We start from the raw sequence: 20,129 nt of genomic DNA, 5'->3' as shown, positions 1-20,129 counted from the left end.
TTCTAACCCAGAAAGTGAACTACAGTTTTTTCCTTTTCCTCTCCTCCTTTTACTTCCCTTCCTCTCCGTTCCTGTTTTACTTTTCCTCTTCTCTCTTCCCATTCATTCCTCTCTCCCCTTTCCTTTCCTCTCTTCTCTCTCTTTCTTCCTTTTTCTCCCCGTTTCTTCCCTCTTTTTTCTCTCTTCCTTCCCCTCTCTTCAATGGACAGTCTCTGATGACCTTGAGGCTTTCTTTCAGTTGGCTTGTTTGCTTTTGTCTTTTTTTTTATTTTTTTCTGATAGCCTTGAATTCCTAATCCTCCAGCCTTAACTTCTCAAAGGCTGGATCATAGATATGAGCCACCATCCCTGTTTGTGAACTAGTTGTACCTAACACCTGTCTTTCCTTTGTCCCTAACTCATGGTCATCATAAGAGAAGTGCATGCTCATATCCAGTTTGCATATGAGGACATAATGTACACATGGTTTCTATTTCTAGAGCCACTCAGTGAATCTTATAGCTCATTGTTTCCAATTTTTAATTTAATGTATAAGTCCCTCGAAACTTGACTTGTTTTGTCAATGTTCAGACGTTAAGTTCCCCCAAAAAGATTTGGACTTGGGGAATAATTTTCGACTTCAGTTCCTCGTAGCTTTGTAATTTTCATCTCTCTGGCCCTTTACCGTGCTCTATGCCAACATGCTAATGCCTCCCACTTCGCGCATTAAGTTGGACAAGAACAAAACCAAACACACAAAGAGCATGGTTGACCCTGAGATGACCTGTTTCTCAGTAGAACCACTCAGCAATGACTGCTAATAACCAGAGTCACCTTTTATCAGAAGGCCTTGCAATGTGGCCCAAGCACATTTTAAATTAGGGGGGTGCTGTTCATTGGCGCGTGTGGCCCAAGGACATTTTAAATTAGTGGGGTGCTGTTCATTGGCGCGTGTGCAGGGTGAGGATGTGTATGTTGTGTTTCTGCAGATTCCTTCAGTGCTGCCTTCTTCACCAAGGCCTGCCCACTTGCCTGTCCCCCTGCCTGCCACAGTTTTACTAGCACACTTACCAGAAAGGAACTTTTACGTCCAGTGCCCTTCAACCCTGTCTCTTCAGCCAGCGATCAGCATCAGAAGTCTTCCTTAACTACCCTACCTTAGTTTTTTGAGACACTGGACCTCACAAACGAGGCTAGACTGGCTGGCTGCTGTTAACTGCAAGGATTCTTCTCTTTCACCAGGGGAAAAAACATGGATCTAGATTTTATGTGGGTGTTGGGGCTCCACACTTGGGTCTTTATGCTTGAACAGCAAACATTTTATGCGTTGAACCTTCTCCCAATCCCCAGATCCAAAATACTTTAAAAAATTTTGGTTTTCCATTCGTCCATCTATCCCTTCATCCATCTATTTATGCAGTGTATGTGCGTGCATGCATGTGTGTGCATGTGTGTGCGTATGTGTGTGTGTGTGAGAGGATATAGCTAGAGCACACATGTGGAAGTCAGAGGTCAGTTTGAAAGTCAGTTCTCTCCTTCAGTCATGTGGGTTCCAGGGATTGAACTTAGGTTGTCAAGCTGGGCAAGCGTCTTTACTCACTCAGTCAATTTTACTGGCCCCCTAATCCAAAACTTTCTTAATGTCAGCCTGATACCGTAAGTAGAACTTGATACCTGATTGTATAACATAGGTCACAGTAAAGGAAGCTGTTGAACTAAAAAAAAAAAAAAATGTGCAAAGTTATCTTTTGACCACATTTGTAAGATGTAAATGAAACTTAAATAAATTGCATGTTTGTATATGGGTGCTGTCCCCAAGATAAATGTGCACTTAAACATTATAAAATTTTAAAAGGTAAAACATCCTCACCCCTTTTCAAGCTTTTCAAGTGAGGGTAGCTAATCCTGAGTACTAATCCTGTATATTGAGTCACTCCGTGTTTTAATTATACTCAGAGTGGTTTCTGAAAGTATGTGTTTAATACATAGCAGAGAGCATATGATCAGGTAAGGGAGGGGCGGCTGATGCAGGTGTCAAGGACTTATTTGTAGTCGTCTGGAAATGCTGAGGGTCTATGATGGAAGGAATAAGGCACAGCTAACATGTAGGAAGTTTTCCAGGCCATAAGAGGAGCTTGTGACTCCACCATGTCTAGCTAGCTATGAGGTAATCTATGGCCAACTGGGACATCATTGTCAAAGAAAAAATGACAATGAATTTACTGCTTTACAATACTCCAGGAGAATCTGAAGAGACAGTGCCACTCAGAGTAGTTAAGTTAGTAAGGCTACCATGCCTTTAGTCCTTTTCTTAGCCGCGGAAAGTTTTTATTAAAGTCTTTGGGCTCCCTCTTGTGGTTCTTGGTATAATTTCAATCTCAAGGAAGCCAGCTTTTTCTTTTGCCATAAGGGACATGGCTTTACAAAAAGGAAGCGTTTGCCGTTGCTTTTCTTTATAAAAAGAAAGAACGAAAAGTAGGGAGGTGGAGGATGGAAGGAAGAAGTTGAACTTGGATGGAAGTCGCACAGAGTCTTATCTCACAGGAATAGCGGGCACACCTGCCACTTTGGTAGCAGGTAATGCTGGCTCTGTGCTTAGAATGCGCACCTCACGCACGGTAGTCAACGTGAGACCATCCTTCCATCTCTCTGCATAAACAGAATGTGTGATTCTGCATGGATGTGCATACTTTCCTGGTTTTAAAACACAGCACTTTATAGCAAAGAACATCCTTCACACAAAGCCTGACATAGGCTGTGAGTTTTGTTAAAAACACTCAGCAGTCATTCAACCACTCATTGCTCTTCTTGTCTGTGTCTAGTTACCTGTTTCCGGAAACTTGATTGACCTATACAGCAACCAGGGCCTGCCACCCCCGGGCCTCACCATCAGCAACTCTTGTCCAGCCAACCTTCCTAACATAAAAAGGGAGCTTACAGGTATGTACCTAGCACGTATGCCTCTTACCATGATCCTCTGCTCTGTTCCTCAGTGGACAGCATTATCAATGTAGCAGCAATGTTTCCTGTGCAGCTAGTACCTGTGGTCCCTGAGGTTTTGTGCAGTGATTTAACATATGACATTAAGATGTTAGAATACAGTTTCCAGTGTTTGCTGAGTACCTTTGTCCATGGCTGCTAGACACTCTGGTTGGGGGTGTTAGGCAGTACTGTCCCCTGTAAAGTTCCTCTCCCCTACCCAAGCCCCTGGAGATTAGAGTTGGAGAACCCTGCTTTGAATTTTGCTTGCCATTCAAGGCCACATTTGGGATCGAGCAAAGAATTTATTTCTCACATCTTTAGATGCCACCCACTCTTTTTACTGTATCATGTACAAGAGATTTATTATAGAAGGAGAAATAAATCATAAAATAGAGCCATCAGAATGTTTGCTCTAGAGGCAAGTGTGAAATTACCTATCTTGCCACTTTCTTTGATGCTTTAGGGAAGGCATTTGACCAATAAAACATGACAGAAACTGTATTAGAACTGGCATTCTACCATGGTGGATTTTATGGTCCTTGCCCCAAATCCCTTTTTATTATTTAGTTCTTGCCTCTTGCAGAACTGGGGGTGGGGTAAAAATATGGTATATGGATTTGTTGTAAAGATTTCTAGCCTGTCTAAAGATATTACTACAAAAACTATTTCAGAAAATTTTAACAGAAAAAAAATTTAAAAAAAGGTATTAACTGGGGTTTAAAGGTAATTTATTAATAAACAAAAATCATCAAGAGAAAAAAAACATAAATTATTAAGCAGCCATGGAAAGTAAAACCTTTTTATCCTTCTGCTTAGAAAGGGAGAGAGAATGACTTGGAGTGACCATCTGAATTTAGCAGATTCTAATTTTAATTCTGTCTACATACATGCATCTGCAATTAGGAGTTTCATGATGACCACAGCATGTTCTGGGAAGTAGATCGCATGGTGATTGTAGTATGCTATGAACTTCACACACTGGCGTCGCCTAGACCAAGAAGGCTATAATATCACCGAGTGATGTAGTATTAATTAATCCACATTCTGTGCAGCCTCTGACTATTGCAGTGCAGTGTGGCGTGGGTGTTCGTATTTATCCTATATACATACAGTTTAATGTAGTGAATAAATTTGTCTCAGAAGCTATAAGTCTTGCTATTTTGTGGTAAAATGCTACATCTTTAGCATACTCTTTCACGTATCACTTTTGAAAGGAAACTAACATCGTATAAGTCTTAGAATCAATAAACGGCACGGTTTGCTACTTCTACTTGTTCTTTACAAGGCAAAAAAAAAAAAACTTCTTGACACCTAAATATCACATAAGTTGCTATCCAAACACAGCTTTTCGAATGGAATTGGCACCAAATGCATCTAGACCCTTCCTGACTTATGTTTTTATAGACAGACAAAGAATGCATACATAGTAACTCCTAAGCGTCATGGCATATTCTGACAGAACCTGACTCCACATCATTCTCACGAGCTCAAAGGCCATGGAGAATAGATTCAGAAGCATCACCCCAGTTTTCATGTCACTGTATTACAAAGTCATAAAAACACTGAGAAGTTATTTGTCCTGAAAATAACTCCTAATCACAGAATATGTTATCAGTGTTTAAGAGTACCCACATGGTGGCTCACAACTATTCATTACTCAAGTTTCAGAGGATCTGATGCCCTCTGCTGGCTTCACAATACATGCACATAGACACAGGCAAATACTTTTGCACATAAATAAGTAAAATACTAAGTCTTAAAAATGATATGACATCAAATCATTTCTATCTATGTGTGTTATTCTTTTTAGTACTGGAATATAGACTTGGTGTGCTGTGACTTGGTGTCACTTCATCTTGTTTGTGAGAACTTAGCTTGGCAGAGATTTGATACGTGTAGTGTTAGAAGAAGTAGACGTTATAACTTGGAAAGTGTCATTTTCACTAGACTCCAGGGAGGTAAGCATTACATGTTCTGAAGAGAGGCTTTGTGATTGACGTTGCTGTGTCCCTCAAACAGTTCCAGTTTCTAATGACTTCATTCACGTGCACAGCGTGTATTTTCCCCACAGAGTCTGAAGCAAGAGCACTGGCCAAAGAGCGGCAAAAAAAGGACAATCACAACTTGAGTAAGTTTGCTTGATTTACATTTATTTGACCTTGAGGTCAGCATTCTTCATGTATCGAAAAGTTGCTTTCATTAATTTCAGAGGAAAGTTAATTTCTCTAGTTGTTAAAGGTGCATTGAAAATATTTCAGAGAGATTATTTCATATCAAACAAGTTTTATATATATCTGCATGTATACACACACATAAGTTTTCTAGTTGTGAAGATTTTCTATGTTTGTTTCTTTGTGGTAATAGATGTAGTGTGTGTGTGTGTGTAAGGGAGTCTTGATCCCCAACTACAATTATGAGTACTGCTCACACTGGAACATATTAGCAAAGGAGGATTTGGTATTCACCTTTTCCAAAGTTATTTCAAAGTTTAAAAAAATAGAAGACAATAGCAGAGGAAAGAAACACATGTAAGGGCACAGTGGGTAAAGCAGTCCCCCGAATTTATGATGTTTATCTGTTTCTCTAAAATATTACATAACATTAGAATATTTTTATGCATTGTGTTTACTCTTCATAAACTCCTGAAGCCTTGTCCTAGGAAAGCTTATATTTAAGCTACACAGTTAATAGAGACCCTGCAGAGAAAAGGAAGATTTAGTTAGAGGTTGAAGTTGAAAGTAGCATAAAATTCTCCATTTATGTTTTTTTTCTGAAATGATTTTTGAGAACATGAGTCATATATAAAAACCTTGCTTTTGATTTAAAAGAAAAAAGAGAAGAGAAGAGCTGCATTCTGCTCTAATCACCGAATAAAGACATTGCTTGTTTTCGGTTAGGCATTGCTTTCCCCGACTGTTTCCTGTGAAATTAGGTGTACACAGAGAATGAAAAGCATTGCTTTGTGTGTTTTAATCCATCATATCATAGCGTTCGTAGTCTGCTGCTGCTTGCTAGTTATTTATTTGAACAGTGTGTGCTAAGAATGTGACATTAATTTCTTTAAAAAAAAACACAGTATTTTTCTACATGACTCTGTTCTTTTTGTTTGCTTGTTTTCGAGACAGGGTTTCATGACTCTGTTCTTAGAGTCATGAGTAATGTTTCACCATTGTGTTTTTGTATTGTTGCTAGTTTCTCAAGTCCATTGTCCTGGGAACATGTTATGTTGACTTCCTGTGCACATGAGGTTGACTTCTCTGAGCTGGGCACTGAGACTTTCCCTGGTGAGGCCCCATGCCCGGGGTGCCAGCTCTCATCAGTACTGCTCTCCCCATTTTTGACTTTGGTTTGAGAAGCTTTTGTCATTTTTACGCTGAAGATCTGAGCTTGCAGCTCAAACATTTCCCCCAGATTTCCAATAATTTTAGTCAAAGTCAGTCCTTCTCTTAAAACCCCAGAAGTAAAATAATGATGTAAACATCACATAACTGAAATATAGAAAGTGAAGTTGGATCCTGTCAAGAATAGTGCTGTGTTCAAGTCCCCACCAGAGCCCTCTCGTTCAAGGTTGTCAGTAAATTGCAGATGGGGTCAGCTCTAAGATGGAGCTCTTGAGTCTTGTGTAACTCTTGGGAACTAATGCTCAGGGTCCTGTTGACCATGGCTCAGCCCTCCCTCCCTAGGATTTAGCTTCTGAAAACACTTGCTGAGATGTGCGAACAGATGCCTTCGTGTATTCAGTCTTTCTTTCAACGCTTGCAAGTTTCTGAGCGCCAGTTTGATACCAGCAGCTTTTGCCAAACAGGTTTACTACCAGTAGGCACATTCAAGTCACACGTCAGGTGCCACATACTAATTCCTGAGAGGAACAAGAAGGATGGCGATAGATGTCACACAGGAGGGATGTGTGGGTACCCAGGACAAAATCTAGAAGTCAGCTTATCTGTGATAGTTGCCCCAAGCATGTAGATGCTGGGCGATGTTAGGGGTTCCTTTAACCTTTACCTTCATGCACTTTAGGGTTTTCTTTAAAAAGAGTTTTCTAAAGTGATCTCACTTCTATATTACATATCGGGAGAGGAAGCTCCTACATGAAAGGTAAATGTGGCATCTGCAAATGTCGACAGTGCAAGAGCCCACAGGTGTGCAGGCAAGTGGGAAGAGGCAGGCTCAGGAGGTTTTAGTGTAACCCTACTGTCAAGACACTTTGCTTACTCTTCTGTGCCAGGCTCATGCTGTTGCCTGGAATGCAACAGCGAAAATAATAGGTGAATAATAAGTATTAGATTCAGAGTTTTGTGAGAAGATGAAACAGAGCCCAGGGACTATAGTATCGTGAGAGGCATGGGGATAATGGGTCATTTTAAATGGACCACCTAGGAACTCATATAGGTAAACTTGAGTTGCTCCTTACAGGGGGAAATGGCTCTTTAGGGACCTGGAGGAAGAGTGTTCTGGGCAGATGGGAGCACATTTGAATGTGGCCAATGCATATCTGGCTTGGGTGTGGGAATAGTGGAGCCAGCGGGGACAAAGCAGAAAGAACACAGCTGAATGGCCAGGAAAGATGCTGTCACACTGCAAGAGGAGCAAAAAGTGCTACTGGCAGGGCAGGGCCCACCGGATCCTTGGAGGATACCTCAAGGACTTAACTTTTCCTCGGATAAAATGGGAAGTGATAGGGGTGGGGTTAAGGGTTGACATGACCTCACTTAGGAACCCTGATAGCCCGTGCGACATAGATCACAGGCTGGAGATACTCTCAGGATGCACAGTGTAGTGAAATGATGTGTGTTGTCCTGGATGGTAGTTACTTGCTATTCAATGCCTAGAGCATCTGGACCGTTGTTAGCTCAAATTGGGCTGCACTGGCCTGGGAACCAGGCTGGGAAGACACTTGCCTAGCACATATATATGCTGAAGTGTAAAATATTTTGATTTCAAAAGCTTAGTGTGAAGAAAAGAATTTGTGCCTTCTAATTTAATTTTTAAAGATTTATTGCCTGCTAAAATGATGATGGCTTGTAGAGAATGGATTTAATGAAATATTAAAGTTAATTTAATGTCTTTCTTTTTACTAGTTTAGCATGGCCACTAAGGAATCTAAAACTACATATGTAGCTTGTATGTTTATTTTTGTCAGTGCTTGGCTAGAGGAGTTGGTTTTGTGTATTCCATGAGCAAAAACAAACATTTTGCTATTTTAAGTGCTAAAAGGAAATCAAAATCAGAGCGGTTTTCTGCGATTAGTAAAAGTTATGTAAAGCTCAAGGTTCACCATTAAAAGTAATTCTGCTGCTGTGCCTGAGCAGGCGCGCGCTGCCCGACCAGTGGGAAATTGGGGCTGCTGGATTTTTAACTGTGTCGTTGCAGATCTGTGCACATCTCGTCAGTGCAAATTTGTTTTCTCTTTCGTTAAACAAGCACAATGCAGATTCGTCTGATTTTGTTGTATAGCTGAGGATGCAGCCCAGATTTTCAGGGTTAGTACAGAATCCAGTGGGAAACTGCATAGCTCAGAGCTTTGTAAATGAGAGCACTCTGAAAGTAGCTCTTTCTTCTTAACGTTCATTACCCTCTAGCATCCCAAAGTAAGATAAGCACAGGGGGACGCAGGTTCAAGTTTACATTGTCCTGGCAGGTAAGGTCAGTGTGTGCATGCCTTTAACGAGATGTGCTGAACACTGGTGTGCCACCACTACTAATGGCCCTCTCCCATGCTCTTTTCTTGAAGTTGAACGAAGAAGAAGATTTAACATAAATGACCGCATTAAAGAACTAGGTACTTTGATTCCCAAGTCAAATGATCCGTGAGTAAAATTGCATGTTAATCTGCATCATATATTTTCACACCTTTCCATTCTCTCATATGTTGCAAGATATTCTCATAGAGCAGTTAAAGAACTCCCCTCACCCTTTGCTTCCTTTCCTAAGCGTTTCTGGTGGTTAATTTCACCAAACTAAGGTTTCTAGAGAAATGAACTGAATTGTCCAAAGGGATATTGGAACTGAGATAGTTAGCTTTGCTTCTGAGGAATGGGATATATGAGATTCTGAGACCTCGGCAGAAAATTTCGAGCTTTGAGCACTGGGGGCGGGGTGGAACATCTTTCATGGTCATGCATAGAAGATCCCAATAGCTGTTAAGGCAAGATGTGTGGCGCATGTGACCCTCCTATGAACGATCTCTCAATGGGCTCTGATGTGCAGAGACTGGAAATGTCAAGTTCAATGATACTAGAAAGACAAAGGGTCAGTTGTTTTTATGAAAACTTGCATATTCTTTGTGTGCTTTACCAATCTCAGGGGGGAAAAAAAGCAATGGTTAATCCTCTTATGAACTACAAGTCAGCTGATCTCTGTTTCAGCCTTTGGTCTCCCTCCTCCCCCACCTCCCCTCTCGGAGATAACAGCTAACAGATAATTTCCAAGTCCTTCCTACCATGTTATCTGCCATGTCAGCAAACTGGTCAACAAATACACAATTTTTATCCATTAGAAATTGGCCCATTTGAGGTAAAGGGCTGGGGGAGGTATATATTTTAATGGCCCCCACAGGCATTCTATGAAATTAGCCTTTGAATATGACCTTTTAGCTATCTAATAAAAAGTAAAGATGCAATCAAGCATTATTCATGCAAGGCTTATTAAATTCACGATTCACATTATTGTCGCGGAATTTGTAGCAAAATAAAATAAAACCCTTACCTATTGTGAGGTAGTTTTGATGAATGTGCGCAGTTTCCGTCTTCTAGCGCTTTGCTTTCCCAGGCTTCAAGGAGAGGCATTTTCAAGCTGGAAGCATCCAGATTCTCAGTTATGCAGCACAAATTTATCCTCCGAAAGGCTGTGACCTTCATTTCTTCTAGTCAGTCTTGCATGATGGTTGAAACGGAATTCCCATTTCCTGTTCTTTATCAGCTTTCCCTTTTCTAGCGTATTCTTTGAAAACTGTAGTGCGCGAATCTCTTCAGTAACAGATTATGAAGTTATGGGCCCTGGTGTGAGCTTGGATTTGCATGTCTCCTCCATTATGGTAGAGTTCTTACATGTTTAGAGCCTGAGCTGGCATGGTAGACACTGTCTCAAGATAAAACAGACTGTAATATGGACAGTGGTTTTCCAAAGCCAGGTTTCTAGAGTGTGCGTTGGAACCGAAATAGAGACACACTTTACCTGACTAGTGAGTGTCCCAGCACATGCCCACTCATTCCCCAAAACAAGTAAACTTTGGTTGATTTTATATATTTGGAAAGTATATATACCTGTGCATGGAAACAGGTTCCTCTAATTACTCAAAATGCAATCTTTGAATCTATTTAAGCCAAGAAACATACTTTCATAAGGAAGTACAGCCCAGATAACTGATAGATACTCTTCTTGAGAGCTTGAAAAGCCCAGCTCTGACTTTTCACTTTGGCACCCCATATCAGGCAACAGGCAGCCTCCGTTATACTTGTGTTTCTGCTGGCTGCTACACCTTTTGCTACTTTGATTTTAGCCTTGACAATTGTTTCCTGTGCTCACTCCGGCTGTCCTGGGACACCTTTTGGTGTCCAGACACTGGAGACCCACGGGAGCTGTGGCTATCCTTCTCTCTGGAGAAGACCTGTTTTTTTCCTCAGCCAACGGATGTGAGGATCAGCTACTAGATGGCTTGTTTTAATGGCCTGCCACTCATCTATTCCATGGGCCGCTTCTGATCTGCTCTTAGTAACTGGAGGTGATGGGGTTGATGGTTCTATTTTTATATGGTAAAATATAGGTCTTCATTTTATCATCCTCATTGCCATCACTGTGTTGAGATTATTTACAAAGGAGATTAGAAAAATCACTTCCTCAAATTTAGTTCATTCTTTATTGTTTGTTCTGGGGCGTTCAGATTTTTAGGGTGACATTGTCGTAGTTTGCTTTCTGTTGCTGTGGTAAACACTGACCAAAAGCATCTCAGGAAGGTCATTTTTATTTGGATTTCATGTTCCGATCATAGTCCATTACTGAAGGAAGTCAAGGCAGGGACCTGGAAGCAGGAATTGAGGGAGAGGTATGCAGAAATGCTGCTGCCTGGCTTGCTCTGCATAGCTTCCTCGGCCTGTTTTCTTTCCAAGGACCACCTTCATGGGGTGACAGAGCCCACAATAGTGTGGGCCCTCCCACATCCATCATTGATCGTGAAAATACCCCCACACGTTTGTTGTCTGCAGGCCAGTCTGATGGAGGCATTTTCTCAACTGAAATTTCCTCTTCCCAGATAACCCTAGCTCATGTTGAGTTGACCAAGATTTAACCAGCATGGCTTTTGTCCACATCTTGTTGATGATGATAATTTTCTTGTATGAGTACACTGGAGCTACAGTGAGGAAACTGAGAGTCACACCTGTTGGCAGCTGTTGAGATTGGGATTCCAGGATGGCATCTCTCTAGGTTTCACACCTCGGCTGTGCAGTTCTTGTTCGAGTATTGATTAGCATTCTCAAGATCATATAGAGCATCTCCTTTGATTCCAATTGTGCACTTACAGGGCTACTTATACACATGTAGTGTCATAATTTTGAAGATGGGAAAATGGGTACAGAGAAAGGTTAGATGACAGACACCCCATTATATTGACAAAAATACAACTGTGAGCCAGGCAGTGGTGGTACACGCCTATAATCCCAGTACCCCAGAGGAAGAGGCAAGCAGATCTCGGTGAGTTAGAGACCAGCCTGGTTTACAGAGCGAGTTTTAGAACAGCCAAGGCTACACAAAGAAAGTCTGTCTTGAAAAACAAAACAAAACAAACAAAAACCCAAGAGTGGCATTTTCACAGCACAGACAAGTGGTGGGCTCTCCCAGGACTTCTGTTGTGCTTGTCCCATTCCAGTGAATAAACCTTTATAGTCCCGGGTACATGCAACCACTTCAGACAGTTTACAAACAAGATTTGGTAACCCACACAGCACACATGAATTAAATCATCAATTTTATGTAGTGAGAGGTCTATGATCTAGATGGAGTTGTACTGTATCAGTTTCAACATCTGCACTATGTCTCTGCCTTACAAAAGGCGTTTACCTGGAGAAAGATGATGCACATCAAATGAGCGGCCAATGGTCATTGTGTGGTGAGCATTTAACGAGCACTAGCCATTACTGATGTACAATTGCTATTCTCCCTAGACACTGAATGCTGAATTTTCTTTGAACCTCAGTTCCTAAAAGGGTCCATTGTCCTCCATCTTATCACAGGGACATGCGGTGGAACAAGGGAACCATTCTAAAGGCCTCCGTGGACTACATCCGAAAGTTGCAGCGAGAGCAGCAACGTGCCAAGGACCTTGAGAACCGGCAGAAGAAGCTGGAACATGCTAACCGGCATCTGCTGCTCCGAGTCCAGGTGCCTGCTCTATGCTATGTAAAGTGATTTCAGGATGAGAGGAAGGAGAATGTGCTGCCTCCCGAGAGAGCTGGAGACACGGTCTCAGTATCTGTGAATCTCCCTACTGGTAAAACACGTTGGTAACTCGGAAATAACCCTAATGCTACTTTGACCATCACTCTTGGACATGTGCAGAGTGGCGAATTCGAGTTCCCTGCACGCTCGCTTCCAGGAGGCTGAGCCCCCATCTAGGTCAAGGGCTTGTTATAGCAGTTTTCTGAGTTATAGCCTGTTAAGTGTCTTGTCAGCCACAGTGTTGTGGGCTTTGTTAGGGATTTTTCATCTTACGTAGCCCCCAAGCAGCATAAGAAGTGTGTGTTCCCTAAGGCCAGGGAGGGTATGTTGCTGGTTGGGTGTCAGACAAGCTTCACCTAGGCAGAAGTTAGTACTCCTGGATGCTGTCGAGCGCGAATGGATCTACACTGCATTCCGCCTGATGGGTGTTCAGTGTTCCAGAGCATACGTCAGGAACCTTGAACACCCATGTTCCCGGTGCTCAGCACTTCACATCTCCCTCCAAGATAACACGTTTGCGGTGGCTGCAGTGATCCTCAGTCATGGGACCAGGAGGCAGAAGGTGGCTCTCCCCTGGTGCTGGGCTCTATAATCCAGAAAGTTAAACCGAGACTGGATATACTGTGAGATCTGTCCCTCGCCTCTAGTTGGTTATTTGTTTCATGTTGCATCTCTTCTACAATACGGCCTTGGCTATTTATCACTTGGTGCTCAGTGTAGATGTTTATAAAGGTAGTTTATGTTATTTCCTTATCAAATTATTAAAATGTAGGAAGTTCTTCCAAAGAGAAGCCAAGTTTTGTGTTCAGGTTCCAAACTTGCATATTCATATTAAATATGAATGTTGTAAAATATGGGCCATGGCAATCCCATGGCAATGCCCTCTTGGCCTTCTCCTGGTGGCTGTAAGGCTAGCATTACCACTTTTGCTGCCATAGGAAAAATCATTAATTAGGCAAGCTCTACCAAACCACGCGATTTAACACCTCATTTAGAAACTGAAGAAACTGTTGGAATCTGTCGGTAAACACTCTTGGTTAAACGACAAAGGAGCGCGGTAAGATATTTGCATCCTCTTGAGTTAATTTATCTGTTTGTTTGTTGGAAAGACAAGCCGCACTGCTGTTCTTCATGCTGGTGTAGAGTTTCAAGAGCTTGTGTTTTCGGCCAAGGCCTGGGGCCTTCCCTTCATTTTTAGGCTAAGTGGTGCATGCAGAAGTCTTCACGGAAGAAAGAGCAGGAAGCCTTATCACCAGGGGAATTATTTTATTCAATAGCCCAGGGCTTCAGCATGATGCCCAGCCAGGCTTGTTTCTGGAACTGGGCTGAAGGAGCAGGCAGACACTCATGTGGCATTTCACGCTCTTGTGTCCCTCACTGAGGAGCTCACAGATCCAACACTTTTAATACAGACCACACACTTGTGGGCCAAGTCGAGACTCCATGTCATATGTCAAGTACCTTTCCTCTCTGACTAATTCAAAGGGCATATTTCCCATCTGCTCTTTATGGTAGTGTGTTTTTTTTTTTCTCACTAGCATAGGACAGCATTGACATACGGGAAGAGCATTGGGGATCCCTGTTCTTCCTTTTAGGAATACGTGAGGATTCATCAAAACTAAGAGGGGAGCATGGATTGAAGGCATTATGAAATGAGGTCCGACAAGTCACAGATTTACAAAGTGCATCAGTTAGCTAGTGCCACTGTGATAAAAGACCCCTGAGCAGAGGAGGTGAAGTGGCGGTCATTAGCTTTCTCACTATTTGGAGGTTGTTAGAGATCAACCCTGCCAGCAGGCTTGGCGACATTTTATCTTAACCACCTCTTCCGAAGACTGTAAGTCAGTCTTCTCACAGTCTGAGGACCCGGAGTACGGACTCCAGTATATGTAGGAGCAGTAAGAAAGTACACGTAGTAAGAGATAATTTATGTGATAGATGAAAACTTTCTTGCTGAATTAAAAAAGTAAAGGTTTCCCTTTGCCAGAGTGGTTAATTTCAGGAAACTCTGGTTGCTTGTGTGGAACATGGAGAATGTTTTCTTCACGGCACCATTGGTGTCTTAGTAACTAGAAACCAAAGAAATGTCTACTGTTTCTATCACACCCAAACAATTGAATAATTGTATCTTAGCAGCTTAGTACGGGTTTGAAGGAAATGCATATAACTGAAAAATAGGCATTTTGTGTGGTTTGGCTTTTTTTTTTTTTGAACCCCAACCCTAACTCTGGTAGTTACTATTCTACAGCGCTTCTAGAGAGTGCACAATTTATAGAGAGACCTTGGGTTAGATTAAGGAAGCCCCCCTTGCCTCCCATTCCGTGTCAATGCTCACGAGGTTCTTGTCACTGCAGCCTCTCCAGAAGCTGGGAGGCAACCAGAAAGTGTGCGTGTGCAGGCTCACCCTGAAAGTAGAGACGGAAAAGTGTGTGGTGCCCTAACGCTGACCCTGAAGACTGAAATGTGTGTAGCACACTCACCCTGAAAATAGGGGTTCAAAAGTTCATGGTGTACTTACACGGAGACTGGGCACTGAAAAGGGGTAGTGCCCTCATACTAAATCAGGGTTTGGGGAGTTGTTGAGAGAGCCACACCATTTCCCTTGAAATCTTAAGGTATCTCCCAAGCAGTTTGTATGTATTATTGTATTACTATCTATGTATTGCTGTATTACTATTTACTTGGCATTATATTTCTATTAGCTGTCATTTTATACTTTTATTAGCTTATCTGCATTGTACAAAAAGTTACCCTCTGTGCCACTCGGCCTCCTTCCCCTGGCACTCTTTACCCTTCCTGCAGTGGCCGTCTAGTCCAATGTCTTACACTACATACAAACTTTATTTTTTTATTTTTTGGTTCTTCGAGACAGGGTTTCTCTGTGATTTTGGAGCCTGTCCTGGAACTAGCTCTGTAGACCAGGCTGGTCTCGAACTCACAGAGATCCGCCTGCCTCTGCCTCCCGAGTGCTGGGATTAAAGGCGTGCGCCACCATCGCCTGGCTTACATACAAACTTTAAAAACTATCTAGATGCCACTGAGAGAGTCTTGGTTATTTTATTTCCCTCAGTGATCTCCATTCCTGAAAGTGGTTTCAGTGCTTCTTTAGAGCCATATGCAGCTCTATTGTGTTGGTGTATCAAATTTTCTTGAACAGTTCATCTGCTGATGCGTCTTGGCCATTGTGAACAGCACAGCGAAAAGCATGGATCTCTATGTCGTGTGGCTTAGAGTCCTTCAGGAAAGAGTATGAAGGGGGCCACCGGGTAGTTCTGTGTTTCCTTCTTTGAAGAACCTCCCCATTGGCTGCTGTGGTAGCTGCAGCAGTTCACAGTCCCACCAGCAAAGTGTACGGATTCCTGTCTCCCCACACCTTTGCCAGCATTTGCTGTAGGTGGACTTTGCTTTTGATGATTTGGGTGCTTATTCTTGTTTTTAATCACTAATATTTGCAAGAGAGTGATTCTATTTGTAATTCATAATAAAATATATACCATCTGATAGGGTATTTTCTATATAAAAAAATGCTACCTGTCCTGTATTTTGGAAAGTTCAGAATTTATTTTTTCAAAGCAGCAAACTTTACTTTGACAATTTATATTTGTTTGTTCCTACGTTCTGATTTTTTAAAAAATAGAAAGTAGACTTCCGTTATTAAAAACAGTCTCAGGTTCACAGTACAGTCGAATGCAAACCTCAAAGAGCTCCACACATCACCTGACCATCAGTCCCTCTGACCATCAACACGGGTGCCACAGGGGCACTTTTGTCAGAGTTTTCTTCTTCTTGCCCTCCAAAGCCTTAGGTAGAGACGCTCAACTTAATGTACACTCCATGGGTTTGGGCAACTGCCCCTAACACCCTCCTGCATGGTTTCTCTGCGGGGGGAAGTCAGCCGCGCGCATACACCCACTTAACTCTCTGACTTTCGCTTGGTTGCAGGAGCTTGAGATGCAGGCTAGAGCGCACGGACTTTCCCTTATCCCATCTACCGGTCTCTGCTCACCTGATCTGGTGAACCGGATCATCAAGCAAGAACCGGTTCTTGAGAACTGCAGCCAGGAACTTGTGCAACACCAGACAGACCTGACATGTACAACGACCCTGGATCTCACGGACGGTACCATCACCTTCACCAATAACCTCGGCACTGTGCCGGAGAGCAGCCCGGCCTATAGCATCCCCAGGAAGATGGGCTCCAACTTGGAAGACATCCTGATGGACGATGCCCTCTCGCCCGTTGGTGTCACTGACCCGCTGCTGTCATCAGTGTCCCCAGGAGCTTCTAAAACAAGTAGCCGGAGGAGCAGTATGAGCGCAGAAGAAACAGAGCATGCGTGTTAGCCAGCCCGCCTTGCTCTGCCCCTGCGCAAACTGCTTCCTCTTTTCTTCAGTAGACTTCATCATTTACCTGAAGAGGTTTTCTTGATAATTTTCCTTTAATATGAATTTTTCGTGCTTTATCAGTAGCCCAGGATATATTTGATTTTTAGAATTTTGTGAGCCAGACTTGTATATTCTATTTTACAACTACAAAGGCCTCCAAAGTATTGTACCATCAGCGTGCAGTATCTGTGAACTGATTTCTCGAAGTGTGAGCTTTCTGAGCAAGGGGACATTTGCTTCAGAGAAGTGTCTGTCCGTTTTCATTCAGGGGAAAACTAAGCTTGCTATAAGCTTTGTCTGTCTGTGACCTCCTTGGAAATTAACATGTAAAGTGTAATTACACGAATGTAAAGCAACCAAAAGAAGAGAACGAAGATGATGACGAAGAGAAAAGTGGAAAAGACATCCAAGCCTTTCCCACGTTTATGAATGCATTGATTCCCTGGTCCTGCCTTAAAGACACAGGGCCGCCCCCCCCAGCATCAGTTAGTCTTTGTACTGAAAACTACTTAAAAGAAGAATACATTACATAAGACAAATATATCCGTCATTTTCATGAGGATTGTCTGGTTAGAAAATGTAACTTATGCTAAACCAAAACTGAAGGAGTTACTAGACCAAGGCATGAAACGTAGGATCTGACCTTCTGGCTTTTATTGGGCGCAGTTACAGTTTTCCTCATAATAAGTATGATTCAATTTTTCATAAGATGTGTTTTATTTTGAAGCAGAAATGAATGTCTTCTCTGGGTAAAATATCGAGGAGCACCAGAAGTTTGCCTCCTTTTTTTGTTTTTTTGTTGTTTTTTTTTTCTTTTCTTTTTTTTACATTTTTGCTTTTGATAAAGATAACTGAACTGGGCGCATTTCTAATTGGCTTTACTATTTTTATTTTTAAATTATGTTTTAATCATTTTGATTGTATAGATTCTTTATTACCATCATTTTTTTCAATGTTTGTATTACTTTGTAAGAATATGCATCTTGAAATGGTGAGTCTTCAATATTTTTACAACTCACTGGTGGTTCTCCGTGTTCTTTGTACACCCACGAAAGACTACTTTTACGCAAGGTCTTGTGTTCAAAGAGAGCTTTGCAAACATTTTGTATATTCCAGTATCACTTGAAACTGTTTTTGAACACATTTAAGATATAGTATTAATAGGTTAAAAACCAGGCTTTCTAGAAAAAAATACTTACATATGCATTTCTAGGAATATGAAAATAACTATATTCTTGAAGACTGATAACCACAGCATTTACTATGCCCACGATGGTCACTTAAATTGGGATTTATTTCAGTCAACTGGCTGGCTTCTTAAAGAGGGAAATACTGTATTGGCAAATTACTTGATAACAATGTTTTAACAAAGCGGCAACATTGTAAAGTTAGTTTTGTGATTTCCTACTTGCGTAGCCCTATGCAATAACTGTAGCGTTACATGTATCCCGTCTATATGTTTTATACAGATGATATATTGCGTTACACGCCAGGCTGTTGAATGGGATTTCTCGGTAGCAGCCTACGATTGAGTAGTGAGTGGCATAAAGCATATCCTTCAGAATGAAGTGCCTTAAATATCTCAGCAGTCTCTTCTGGACCAGCACTGACTGAACTGTAAAGAGAAGGTTTCACGATGGTATCCGGAGCGAGGAGAGAAGTAGCGCGGTGCCTCTGCAGACATTCTTAGAGCTTCCAATTTCCCTTTAGATATTTTTAATATGAAATATATTTTACTGACAGTGCCAAATTCTTTCATCAGGAAAAGCCTTTTTCAGGAGGGATTTTTTTTTTAAAGTGTTTAAACGTCAAATGTGAATTGGTGGTGGGTGATGGGGGGATCCAAGAGGATTGTCAGATGTATGAATGGATGGCTTTGGTGAGAATTGTCATGTGTGCGGTTCCCATGCATGTTGGGTAAGAAACACTGACGATGCTATTCAGCCTTGTAGCTTTATGACTTAAGGGGGTAGGGAAAATAAGTTCCCGTTCTTTCGACCTCCTTAAGTGCGTGACTCTTTTCCTAGAATAGAAGTGCAAATGTGCATGAACAGATAACTGTACCATAGTGTTCACCGATACAACCATAGCATTGTTTGCCTCTTCGCATTTGTGGTGGGTGGCGGGAGAGGGCTGGACGTGGAAACTGAAGATCGCAATGCTATGATGCTAGTTTTTCTTAGTTGATTCTGACAATATTGTTTCAAGCAATGTTTCACAAGATTGAGTAACCCATGGCTGAGTGAGTTTGACCAAGGCAGAGCGACTTTCTAGAAAGTTTGTTGGGAGAAAGTATGGCACATTCCACTGCTACCCAGATTTGTAGCCCCTGGGCTTGCCATTGCCAGCTTCCTAGTGCCTTCCTCGTAAGACACAGCGGCTGGGAGAGGCAGGTGAGCAATTCAGAGGCTGCAACATGGGGGTGGTTTTATTTATTTCTTTTGTGCCAGCGAGAATGTGGATTCTTTCAGGGACTGCTTAAGCCAAGAGGCAGTATTTTTGCTCACTGTTTTTAAGGAAAGATCCATGCCACTCCCCCACCCCTGGGTGCAGAATTGTAACTCAGGGTTGTACCTCTGTTTGGAGTGCTCAAAATACCAAAATTATCCACCTTCCTCTGGGTAACATAATGGAAATACCAAACCTTCTGACTTTGCCAAAAAAAAAGAAAAAAAAGAAAAAAGAAAAAAAAAGAAAAAGAAAAGGAAAAAAAAAGTTTCGCAACCAATCTTGTCAGACCCAGGTCATGACACAGCTCAGTCCGGTTGTTTGTATACGATAAAGCAATAAGAACAAACGAAATACACAAGACATTAAAGATACAAAGCACAAAGGAATGCACTTATTCATATTTTTGAAAAATGCACTGGGGAGAAGTTGATGTCGATAACAGTATGAAACAGAAGCCGACTTCTTGACAAAGACAACAAGTGACTGTGTCTTGCGGACACTTGCTGCTGTAATGTCAATAGCAGCCCCCGCCGTGGGGCACAGCAATTCTTTCTGTACGGTCCACAGCACTGTATATTATGATTGAGATTAATGTATCCAATGAAATAATTGAACTGTTGTTCTTCATAGCTTCATTAAAGCATTTGGTTTTTCACACCTTGTTGGCCAGTGGTGTCTGGTTAATGCCCGTTTTGGCCAGCGGATACCTTCCTTCTCAAAGCCATGGCAGCCCACGTCGCCCTCTCGTCTCATTAGTAAGAAATTGCTAGGAAAGTGTCATCGCTAACAGCGCTTTGTTTAGCTCAGATGTCACTCTAAGATGGTGCTTTTTTGGTTCAGAACATTTTTGATTACTTTATGACTCACTCTCAAATGAGCTGTAATTATGGAGCATT

The 20,129-nt window shown here is 41.9% G+C and overlaps 1 protein-coding gene across 6 annotated transcripts in view; it reads left to right on the top strand.

Annotated features, from left to right (window-relative positions):
• Mitf (melanocyte inducing transcription factor) overlaps positions 1-19,884 on the top strand; it is a 220,679-nt gene extending 200,795 nt beyond the window's left edge. For 4 of the 6 annotated variants that reach the window (XM_057775147.1, XM_057775138.1, XM_057775174.1 and 1 more), the window contains 5 exons: positions 2,802-2,919; positions 5,015-5,089; positions 8,696-8,771; positions 12,192-12,339; positions 16,339-19,884. In XM_057775147.1, coding sequence (XP_057631130.1) covers positions 2,802-2,919; positions 5,015-5,089; positions 8,696-8,771; positions 12,192-12,339; positions 16,339-16,740 — 819 coding nt within the window. In that variant the 3' untranslated portion in view covers positions 16,741-19,884. The remainder of the gene's footprint in view (positions 1-2,801; positions 2,920-5,014; positions 5,090-8,695; positions 8,772-12,191; positions 12,340-16,338) is intronic. The other 2 variants (XM_057775165.1, XM_057775157.1) reach the window with 1 other exon arrangement.
• The last annotated feature ends 245 nt before the right edge of the window (positions 19,885-20,129 follow it).

Source organism: Chionomys nivalis, chromosome 1 (assembly GCF_950005125.1).
Source record: "Chionomys nivalis chromosome 1, mChiNiv1.1, whole genome shotgun sequence".
Classification (NCBI taxonomy): Eukaryota; Metazoa; Chordata; class Mammalia; order Rodentia; family Cricetidae; genus Chionomys; species Chionomys nivalis.
The sequence above is the reverse complement of the archived record's forward strand: the minus strand, read 5'-3'. Positions and strand labels throughout refer to the sequence as shown.